General features: G+C 33.0%; 1 protein-coding gene across 1 annotated transcript; it reads right to left on the reverse strand.

Annotated features, from left to right (window-relative positions):
* Positions 1–1,350: 1,350 nt before the first annotated feature.
* On the reverse strand, positions 1,351–11,288 carry LOC147387757 (ubiquitin-conjugating enzyme E2 35). The gene is made up of 8 exons (XM_086421014.1): positions 11,138–11,288; positions 10,911–10,938; positions 10,482–10,568; positions 4,710–4,768; positions 2,367–2,408; positions 2,206–2,279; positions 1,922–2,019; positions 1,351–1,769 (listed from the first exon to the last, which is right to left on the reverse strand). Exons 1-8 carry the CDS (start codon positions 11,171–11,173, stop codon positions 1,732–1,734), a joined length of 462 nt encoding a protein of 153 aa, XP_086277140.1. The 5' UTR covers positions 11,174–11,288; the 3' UTR covers positions 1,351–1,731.
* Between the last annotated feature and the right edge of the window lie 967 nt (positions 11,289–12,255).

Genomic DNA, 12,255 nt, shown 5'->3' on the forward strand with positions numbered 1-12,255 from the left:
AATAATTTATTTATAATTTAAAATATTAATTAAAGGATTTTTAATATTAAATAGTAAAAAAAATGATATTTTATAATTTTAAAATTTAACCACTTAAGGTAGTGGACAGCAATTTTCTTGCTTTTTGACTAAAATGATCTCTGATTATATTTATTTTAAATATAAATTTGGGGGCATTTGTGGGATCCAAAGTTTAGTGTTGAATCACTTCTACTCTGTCTTCTCTCATAATAGAAAAGAAAAGATGTTGAATGAGACCGATACAACTCAGACAAGTTTTCTGATAGGTTTGAGTAGTCTCGTTCAACAATGAGAAAAAATGAACTTCGGCTTTAAATCTTATCTATCCGTCTCGTTTGTGGACGATACCAAGATGTATCAGACGAGATTTAAAAACATGATACCACCAGGCACTTTTTTGGACTCGTTCTATTCGAGATTGTGACGTTTTATCCCAAATCTTTGTGCAATTAATTGGCTTGTTTTTAGGACTCCATTTTTAAGGCATAATATTCTAATGCCTCACCTGGCTGGCCACAAATGCTCGTTTTACTCTCCCACCGTTATCTTCAAGTGCCTAATGTCATTCTAAGGTATTGCCTAATGGAGGGATTTTATCAACAACCCTAAATATGATGAATCATATATATATATATATAAACAGTTGAATAACTAATAATATATTAATTAATAATAATAATAACATATAACACTAATTAACAATGTTTCAAGGAACAATAACATCCTTCACAATTTTGATTTTATGAAAAATACCATTGAAATACATTTATTAATCATTTAGACCCCGCTTGCTATGCTGTAAATGATTTGCAAATGCATATAATTTTCTTAAATCAATTTTTGAGAACACAACACAAATGATTTGCATGGATCACCTAAATTCTTAAGAAATTTTAGCAAATTATTTGCAGCAAAAAAAGTGCAGCAAGTCATTTGCAAAATCACAATGAAAATTTTTATTGCAAAGATCAACCAATCACCTAGAAAAAAAAATGATTTTGCAAAATATATATATATATTTTTTTTGAAAAGTTATTTTGCAAAAGATTTCCAAGCAGTAGTAAATCATTTGCATTGCAAAACATTTGGACGTACAATGATTTGTAAAGTACTAAGCAAGGCCTTAGTGTAAAAAGTAAAGATATTTGCCCATTTTGACCTATGCGCAATAAATACTTTAACAAAAATATCATTCAGATTTTTGATAGTTTGAAAGAAAAAAAAAATGTCATTGTATGAAGAATGCTAACATCTAATGCTTCATGGGATTGATTTTCTAAAACTGCTCTTAGAAAACAGTTATTATTGTCTTTTAAATGCAAAAAAAAGTAGAGATATTTTGTTTCATTATTTTGAAATGCATTGTAATAAAAAGTAAGTAAATAACATCAATACAGGCAAGACAAACACACTACATGGATCATAACATCAAAATACTAGACAATAGACAGCCCCTTTTGGGGAGGTGTGTGTGTAAGAGGGACAGGGACAGGGACAGGGAGAGGGAGAGAGAGAGAGAGACAGAGACAGATTTTTATCCAATCATACAAATTGGAGGACAGAACTTAAAAGAACAATTAACAGAAGGTAACTGAAGCTTTGAAAGGATTAATCCTTGGTAGTTATGACAAGAATTCTTAAACTTGTCATTTGAGAAACAAACTTACATTGCAGAAATGTTATCTGCGACAACGGTCTTCCATCATGTCATCATGCCCCACTCGCATATAAACGAGTCCATTCTTTAGCTGCAAGGATTCAACAATGCAAAGGCCGGTGACAAAAAACACAGGCAATGAAAACACATGCTAAATTCAACAGATTAGATCACCAAATTATGTGCAAAAAGGAATCTTAATTTCTTAAATATTTTTTTTTCAGTGAAAACTATCTGCATTACCTGTTTCAACAGCTTCAGTTTCATTTGCCTTCCAATGCTTAGCAATGTTTTCTGATAGTGGATCATCCGGATTTGGAGCACTCAGAAGTGCTTGAATGCTGATCCAGGATACAAAAGCAATAACATCAGTTTTATTTCGCCTTTCTCGGTCTAATTTAAAAATTAAATTCTACATGCCCTTGGGTGGTCATAAGTTATGACACCAGTACTCGTCCAATATCGATCATCCATGGATTTTTTTAGCACATAAGTGTAGCTTATGTAGGAACACAAGTGCATGTTACCTTAACAATACTGTTCGGATCTGGAGAGCTGGACTCCATTTGTCTTTTAGTATATCAAGACATATCCTTCCAAGCTGCAATGAGAAAATCATTCCCGTTTTAGAGGCAAGGAACATTACTTTTGAAGAGAGAGAGAGAGAGAGAGAGAGAGAGATGCTTGCCTTGTCAATGTTAGGATGGTAGATTTTGGTGAGAAAGCGCACCTGTTATATGGACAATATACAGAGAATAAACTGATGTGAAACTCCACAATAATAAATGATCCTATGGCATAATTTTCATAGCGACACATAAATATAACACCAATATAAGTGTAGCTTTGTATGCCTACTCTGTTTTGTAGATTGTACTTTTTCTACACTCATTAGGCACCCTTTAGGTCTTCAAATATTATTGAACTTAGATAGTTAGGAAATCCAGCACTTGCCACACATTTCCATACTGCTAACGGAATACACCCAAAGGCCTACATTTGAAGATGCCAACTTAGCAAGTTGGTAAGAGGAGTGGAAAATGTTCCCACGTCTTTGGTTCGACTCTCTTAGAACCCAACTTCACGATTACCTTAAAAAAACCATAATACCAATTTAAATTCAATTAATTATGTTAATATTTTTTTTATCGATTAATTATGTTAATCTAACTTTAGCAATCTTGTCAATTTGACACTAGAATAATTCACGTGTGAATTTATACCATGTTCATATTTTTGCAGGCACAACTAAATTATTATACCACCCTAGTAGTAGTGCAGCAGTGGTCAACAACCTAGGTCTAATCACTTGGGTTGTGAGATCGAGTCTCCCCACCCACGACTTTACCCAATGCACCTGTTTGTGGTGGCAGGGCGTATCTGCAGGGATTAGTCCTACTTCCGAAGGGGGCGGGGACATCTTGTCGCATCGAAAAAAGACTCATGTTTGAGTTGGGTCAGAAGGCTTACGACATTGAGATGTGTAGTATATTTCTCAGGCATTTCTAGAAATGTAGGTCTCATTCAATGTCAAAAATTGGGGAAAAAGAAAAATGTCTTGGGAAATTATGAAAAGTAAGTACCCCTGGGGAAGAGTGTTATGGCCTTAGTTTCAGTTATTTTCAATTTGAGGATTGAGTAGAGTGAGCGTATCTGCTTCCCATTTCGCACTAACAAGGGTTGCCTTATCCTGTTGTTAGAAGTGTGTGGTGCTCCTTGTTTGAGCTCATTGGTATCTACTGGATCATGAAAAGGTGTGTGAATTGTTTAATAGTTGGAAGTATTTTGACTCTTTGCCAAGTAGTCAAATTATTTGCTGCTTGATTCCCCCTATATATATTTTAAAAGTGGTTTGGGGAATGGAATGAAAGGTATAGTTGTCTTCACTAATTGAAGGAGCAGCTGATTGAAATATTTCTTATAAAAATGAAAACTTTGCACTTTAATCTTTTAGTGGTTTTCAGTGTTTAAGGAATGACAAGGAGTATTATCTATGATTTTGTTATAAGGTTGGAGTCAATTGTTTGTGCCTCTTCTAAATTTATAGTATAGCCAACTATTGTGGGACATCTTCTCTTCCTAGGTTATATTTTATAGGTATTTATCATTTTACTTAATATACTTTTTTACTTTTATCTTTTTTTTTTTAATATATAAAGGCACCTTCAAGAAGTCCATCATACCACAGATACATCCATACAAATGTTCTATAATATCACTTTTTAGTTCCATTAAATCATAGATTTTTGAAAGGGTATTTTAGAAACACCCCCTGTAAAATTGATGATATTAGGTTTACCCCCTTGCAAAATGCAAGATTAGGCTTACCTCCCTTGACCTTAAGTCAATGTTGCATTTTCTTGATGATTTAACGGTGATTTTTTTTTCTTTTCAAAATGCTCTTCAAATACTTGCATCACTAAATCAAAATTTGGAAAATATCAAAATTTCACAACTAAATCATCAAGAAAAAACAACGTTGACTTACGGTGAAGGGGGGCAAACCTAATCTTGCATTTTGCAATTGGGTAAACCTAATATCACCAATTTTACAGGGTGTGTTTCTAAAATACCCTTTTTGAAACAAAATTAAGAAAACAAATATGTGTCCAAAGAAAGATCATTGCCATAAGGTTATCCAATAACTTAAATAAGTAAATATACCAAGGAACACCAATCAAAACAACTATAGTTGTGTTAGCAACTTATTAAAGTAGTATATTGGGTAAGGCACCAACCTTGTTCAGAAATCATTTTTTTATAGAGAAACAATAAAATAAGGGGTGACACAATCATAAGTGCAAGAATGTGGGTTGGGATATGTCAACTCAACCAAAAGTAGAATGAGTTGTGTCATTGTCACATAGAATATGAAATGAGCATCTAAAATATAATAACGAAATAGAACAGCTGTCACAATAAATATTTGAAATTCCACTATTTAGAAACTGCACTGAATAACCTCAAGATCCTATTACAGTAAATAAGACGAGAGTACGTTTAATAGATTTTCAAATAACAATTATCATACCTTGGGTGCAGCCATTGGATATTCTTCAGGCAAAAATAATTCCAACTTAAAAACTCCTCCTACAAATAGATCAAAAACAAGAAAAGATTGCAACATGCTAGTGTGAATGTGAACAGAAAAGGTTAAGGGGAAAACCCCATGAAATGCAAACTAAACTACAGCGATGAAGCCTGAAATGCAGCACATCCGTACACATTATAATACTAGATTTTAGTAATAAATAAATTAGAAGTTTTTAAAATAAAAATAATGAAAAACGATGTGCCATGTAGCTTTAAATAACTTCAAAAATAGTAGATCTATAAAAGGAATATTATTAATTGTAGTTGAATCGGACAACTTTTTTTTTTTTGAAAAAGTATAATGGATTGGACAACTTCAGTGAAGTAGTGTACGTAGGACGGAACCACGGTTCAAAATAACATTCAGAACATTTTTCTTTCATCTCGTCGTTAACATCCAGAAAGTTTAAGTGGTCCTAAAGTACATGAACCAAAGCACTGAAAAAGGGTGATCCTTGAGCTGCCCAATCAATCTATCACCAAACAAACAGTCCAGAAAAAAGGAAATGTATCTATTTTGAAATAATTTCAACACCCCAAAGCCTCCACCAACCATAATTCCATTCCTCTAAATCCAACCCATAGAGATTTCAAAATGACATCAATAAAAGAAAAGTTGGCAATGTCTCAATGAACTTTTGCATGCTGACTGCGACCTTTTCTTATGTAGACCAGAACTAGATAACTAAGAGAAGAGAACAAAAAACATGGATACAAGAAAAAACTTTACCATCATTTCTTGATCCTAAACAAAAAGGGAGACCGACAGCATTTGACTATGACAAAAATGAGAGAAAAGAAACCATTAGCTATGACTTCATATATGTACAACCCATTTTACGGGTATAGGTGTGACAATGAGAATTTGATCCTAGGTCCATTTTCTCACCACACATAAACTTTACCACCACAACACAGTGGCTCCTTCAATTATTCCTTCTAGTTGATTTTTTTTATAAGTATAATTTTATTAGATCAAAGGAGGCCGAGGTGGTCCCCAAAGCTCCAAGAAGAGAAGAAATAGAAAGATGAAAAGGCAAAGAGCAAGACTCTTAACACTTGAAACAAAATCCTCGAAGAACAGACCTTCAAAGTCTTTGTTTAGCTTGCACCAATAGAAAAGCAATCCCAAAATCTCCAAGATTACTTTGTGGGTTGATTGCTCCACCCCTTGGAAGACCCTTCTATTTCTATCCAGCCAAAGCCCCCAACAAACAGTAAAAGGAAGGATGGACCAAAGATACCTTTTCCTACTAGAAAATATGTTAAAGCTCCAACCCATGAACAAGGATAAGACAGAGCCTGAGAAAACCTGCTCAACTTGAAATAGACTACTAAAATGTAACCATATTTTCAAACTAAAAGCACAATGAAGCAAAATAAGACTCCCTGAGTCACCACTTGCCCTGCATAGAAAGCAAAGTTTTGACATAGGCACACCTCGCTTAATCAAGTTATCCAAAGTTAGGATCTTGTTCAAAAATGCCAACCAAGAGAAAAACGCAACTTTGGAGGGAACTAAAGGAGACCAAATAGCTGCCTTTGAAAGAACCAGGTCGGAAGAAGGCAAGAACGCTTTGTGAAACAATCTCACAGAAAAGATTCCTTCCTTGTTTGCACTCCACTCTCTTCTATATTCCTCCATTCTCACACAAAGGATGAATTTATGACTTCTAGAAGGGACACCACCACGTTAATCTTCCAATCATTTAGGTTTCTCCTAAACCCTAGATCCCAAGAATGAACACACTTTTGTTGCGGATCAGACAGTTTCCACGGTTTTGTTTTTTTTCAATGACATAGCATAAATGAAGGGAACTGAGATGATAAAAGTGAATCTTTGCACCACCAATTCTCCCAAAAGTGAACCTTATTCTCTTTCCACATACTACACCCACAAGAAAGCCTCGTATCCCATTCTCCCACCCGAAACACTTCTCCCCGTACTTAGCTTTTATTATTCTTCTCCATAAACTTTCTCTTTCCTCCCTAAACACCATAATTATTTTCCTAGCTAAGCCTTATTTGTCCTTTACAAGCCCTTGATCCCCAAACCTTCATTCCTTTGAGGAGCAAAATGAATTTCCACTTGACTAATGATACTTCTTCCTTCCTTGTCATGACATGGGAAATCCCTCATCAACCTCTTTATCATGTTCACTACTCTCTTGGAGATAGAAAGTAACGAGTTGATAAATCAGAATACTTCCATGGTTGCTCATGATCAAAGTCAGCTTTCTTCCTTTGGAAAGATACTTGATTTCCAATTACTCAATCTTTCCCCATTTTCTCAATCGCCTGATCCCAGATTTTTTTACTGTTGTAGGGAGCACCTATGGGAAGACCTAAATAAGAAAGGAGAATATCCAAACAACAGCCCAGCATGACCGCTAAAGCAGGCAAATCATGAACCTCACCCACTCCGTACAACTTGCTCTTTTGAAGATTGATATGTAACCAAGAAATAGCCTCAAAACAACATAGCAGAACCCTTAGAAACTTCACCTGGTCCTTCGAATTATCTAGGAACACAATCGTATCATTTACAAACTGAAGGTGGAAAATCAAGGGGCCATCTCGCTAACCTTAAAACCCGAAAGAGCACCAATGTTAACTTCCCTAGACAGCAGTCTTCCCAAGGCCTCAGCAACTAGGAAAAACAAGAAAGGCAATAATGGATCACCTTGTGATGCAAGAGAAAGAATGAAGAATATGAAATGAGGGGGTTAGGGAATCTGGTTTGGGGTTGGGTTACAATAGGGTTTACCAAAAAGATTTAGGTTGTGAGTCTAATCTTGACATTTTGCAATTATGACCACAATCCCAATGATTATATGCTCAAAGGCAAAAGACAAAGTTTTGCAATTACAGATTTTTTTTAATAAGGGGATAGGTTAAGGATTAAGGGTTGTGGGAAAGGGATTTCAAGAATCAAAATTCAAGATTCAAGAGTTCTTGAATACAAGAAAATCAAGAACAAAAAAAAAAAAAAAAAAAAATTAGAAGAAAAAAGAGAATGTTAGAAGGATAGAACCTTGGAATCACACAAAAAATGATGGAGAACTCGCACCAAGAAACTCCATTGAAAGTAAGTAAATTATATATTCCAGAAACTCCCTTGTCAATAAATCCTAATAAATATCTTCAAAAAAAAAAAAAATCCTAATAAATCTATATATAAAGAAAATCAATCTAAGAATTCTAATAAAACTAAAGTATTAAATAAAGAAGGGAAATTTTTTTTTTTAAAGGATTCATTTTTTAATTAATTATCAAAGAAAGTAATATATTTTTTTTAAAAATTACATAAACCAGTTTAACATGCTAGATTGATCCAAGGTTTTGAAAATGGACGGCTACTAAACTCCCACCGAACTCTCAAATTTAAAGCTAAAAATAATCTTTATTAATTTTTTTTTTTAAGTTTACATCCCTGTGGCATTGGATCCAGATCCTATTTTCGGATGCAACAAGGTGAACTCAACAAGACCTTTAGTAAGATCTGAAATCTCACTAAGCGAGTAAGGATAGCCTCACTCTTCCAACTACTCAAATATGAAAAGAAGCCTAAAACGTTGAACAATTCAACGTGTTAAATAGTTTTTGGTAATTTCCTAAAAAAAAAATTTTTTTAATAATTAGTTAAAATTTCAACTTTTTTTTAAATAATTTTCCCAATAAAGAAATTAATAAAACTCTAATTTGCGTAGCTTAATCACTCCTAAATTTTCAACCCTTATAAATTTAAATAAAAGACAACCTAAAGTTATCAAACTACTCCCAAACATTATACCAAGACCATAGGCTAATAAAATATGAAAATAAGTCCAAAAAAGAAAAAAAATAGGAGTCCCAACGAGTAAAAAAAAAAAAAAAAACATAGAATCTACTCTTCAAGCTTTGATGTCCCATCAATTCTACCCGACTGGGAAGATTTCGCCACTGGCGTAATAAAATTGTTGTAATTCCCTAACAAATGAAGTCTCGATGGAAATGCTAAAATCACTAGTTGGACTACCATTCACAAAAATCGAGAGAGAGACCGTTGAGACGCACTTCATGATCTACCCTGTCCATTTCTCCCCAACCCCGCCCCCCATCCTCCTTATCAAGTAGGCTAAAAAATCCCAACAAACATCATCGTAATCTTTCTACAAATCTATCTTGCTTACTAGCCCCAATCTTTTGATGTAGGACATCTACATGATGTACGGCATATATAATTTTAGTTGGAGAGTCTTAAGTAGTTTCTTAATTCTAGTTAGATTTATTTTTATTTTTTAGTTCTAGTAGGATTTATATTTGATAGTTACGGTAGGAAGTTTCTAATTTGTTTAGTCACTAATTTGTTTTTAGATTTTTTACTTTGTTCCAAATTTATTTTATCCTTTAGGATATAACTAGAAGTGCTTAGAAGTGTCCAAATTGAGTTATAATAAGTTTAGAAAGTTAATATATTATAGATAGATTAGAAGTTACTTTTTAGTATTTTAAAAGGTTTCTAAGTAGTTATGATTAAGTTATCTATATAACTTCAAAAAATAAATTCAATCTTCTCTTAATTACTTTCTAAGTTTTTTTTTGCTTTATTTTAGTTCAAGCTATTACTTGTTTATCAATTGAATCTATTAATTCAAACGCTTCCGCTACGTCATCTTTTATCCCTCACCTTCAAGCCGATGCACTCATTTGCAATTAAGACCCCATCAAGGATTTGTCTACCACTTATAAATGGCCCTTGCTCTGGACCAATTATGTTTTGAAGCACCTCTTTCAATCTTGAAAGTAGGACTTCAGAGATGATTTTAAACGTTGAACCTACTAAACTGATTGGTCCAAAATCACCAACATTCTCAGCCCCTACTTTCTTTTGAATCAAAGCCACAAAGGTACTTTCAAACCATAGTCTATCCAGAAAATCTATATCTATCCTCAATCAACAACTCCATTGTTCAAATTTGGTACTAAGATCCAGAAACACAATCAAGATTCTTCAATTTTGCTAATGTATGACTACTTTATTATGTTGATATAACAAAACTAATTTTAACAAAAAAACTGACAAAATTCACCTTTAGTAATTTAAAAGGATCTAGAAAAACATTTATTTAGTAATTGGATTGAAATCGCCAATGTATAAGCTTCACCCAAACTTCCTCTTGAACTGAATAGCATATTCAAATCAAGGCACTGCTATGCGGTAATATTGATGCAGGATGAAAATGGAAGAAGATGTAATACAAGGTAGGGAATCTAGTTTTGTGATTGGGGTAAGGATTTATGCTACAAGAAGGTTACACTGAAGGTTTAGGTTGCGGAATTTAATTATGATGTTTTGCAATTATGGTGACAGGTTTAAGCATTAGCTACATGCAACTGCGTTCATCACCCATGATCTTCTAAGTTAGAAGAGTCACTCGTTACCCTTAAAAAAAGGGGGTCTTTTTCACATGCAACTACAATGTTTGTCGTATTTTTCATGATCTTGTCAAACGGAACTCATGGAAAAGTCAAGCAAGACAAATGGTCCCACAATTTCAGCCATCATAACCCAAAGAGGCAATCAAGACATCAATTAAATTAAGTTACGATAATTCGAAAAAACATTAAGTAGCACATTTCCAGCAACAAACAAACCAAAACAACTTCACAGAGAAATGATCCTTCATATAAGCAATTAGTCCAAAAGCAATGTTAATTAGAATGTTACCCTCGTAAGGTGATTGTGATGGGCCAAGAATCATGACATTGAAATACCGCATATTATCTTCCGAAGGAGAAGCACTGATTCCCGGAGCTGTATCCACACAATCACAAATGATAAGCAATTTGTTAAAATCTCTCCAATTTACAGTAAATTCTCTTCAAGTTAGCTACTAAATAGTCTCAAAAACACTCTGACCTAAAACAATTATACCTATTAAATATGTCTGAATAATTACTTAATAAAAACATAATATAAAACCTAATTCAATCTACAAAACCAGGTTAAACGAAAAGAATAATTAAATTATAACCCAATCTATCAACTCAACAAGGAAATCCTTGATTTTAAGAAAATTAAAGCATAAATAGATTTAAACAAAGATATAAAAAAAAAAAAAAATGGAGAGCGAGAGAGCGAGAGAGAGAGAGATACCTGGTTCGCTGAGGAGACGCTGCGTTTCCTGTTAAATAGCAGAATAAATTGATCAAAACCAGAATCAGAAACCCTAGAAACTAAAGATGAAGAAAAGAACAAAAACCAAGAATCCTAGATCATCTTCTTCTTCCATGAAAATTATCAAAGATCGAGAGACAAGTTTATTAAAGAAGTGCGAACGAAGAAATTCAAAGAGGGATCAAATGAAGAAGATCGATACAAACCTTGATAATCCTTCGAGGTAGGTTGCTGTTCGCCATTAGAAGTTAGGTTTGGTTTCACAGAGAGAGAGTCAGAGCTACCCTTAACAAGAAATAAGACGACGGGGGTTTCCTTTGAGTGTGGTCGTTGGATTAATAAATCTAACGTAAATAGATTTTTGGCATTTTTCTTTGATTAATTATTGGTAACTCAATTTTTTTTCTCCAAATTTTATATACCTTTATTTATTATAATCTTCCACTCGTTTTTACTATTATTAAGAATGGGACATGTGCCATATAATGCATGTAGGGAAAGATTCCTAAAAAAAAATATTATAATAATTAAATTATATTAAATACTTTAATAAATTTAAGATTATTCTTGAAAAAAAAAAGGATTTGGGTAAAAAATACTCACTTTTGAATTAAGGGTGATTTCATTTCAATTCCTATAAGGACTTGAAATGGAATAGTTAAAATTTTTTTTTTTTTCTTGATTTGGGTTCTGGTTCTCAAATCAATGGAATCGAAATCGAAATAATTAAAAATCTCTTTAAATGGTTCAAATTCTCAACTTTTATTAGTTCATATTGATTTTGGTTCTCTCAATTAGTTCGATTTCAAGAGACCCAATTCTAATCGAGTCCAACATAAAGGGACCTAGAGTTGTCTAATGGATTTTGGTTCTATTTTAATTTTGATTAAAAAAAGGTTTACACTACTTAAGATAAATCTAATATATATATATATATATATATATATATATATATTTAAATTAATAGATGGTAAAATGTGCAATAATATAAGTCAAAGGTTTTGAGTCACACGTGTCCTTTTCCTAACTAATGTAAAGCAAGTTGTGATGTAGTTGTGAGTATATATAATTAACAAATTTTCAAATAACTTTTGAAAAACCATTTAATTTAGTAAATTACATAACATAATGGATTTAGGAATGCTAATGAATAAGTTGCAAATAATGCACATACCAAATGAATTAGGTGATAAAAATAATGTGAATCTAGAATGGTCATTACTTCAATTATTGTCACTCTTTAAACACTTAAGCCCCGTTTGATAACGTTGTCAACTTTTACTGTAAGAAGCATTTGTTAAAAGTTGAAACACTAAAAAATTTG

The sequence above is a fragment of the Akebia trifoliata genome, chromosome 13, assembly GCF_017979445.1.
Source record: "Akebia trifoliata isolate Shusen 1 chromosome 13, ASM1797944v1, whole genome shotgun sequence".
NCBI classification, from domain to species: domain Eukaryota; kingdom Viridiplantae; phylum Streptophyta; class Magnoliopsida; order Ranunculales; family Lardizabalaceae; genus Akebia; species Akebia trifoliata.

Bases quoted from the DNA above. Each gene is read 5' to 3' on its own strand.
- LOC147387757 (XM_086421014.1), bottom strand. From the start codon at position 11,173: ATGGCGAACAGCAACCTACCTCGAAGGATTATCAAG. The intron at 2,409-4,709 runs GTATGATAATTG...TCCATATAACAG, and splicing joins ATCCAATGGCTGCACCCAAG to GTGCGCTTTCTCACCAAAAT. The intron at 2,280-2,366 runs GCAAGCATCTCT...TTCTCATTGCAG, and splicing joins ACCATCCTAACATTGACAAG to CTTGGAAGGATATGTCTTGA.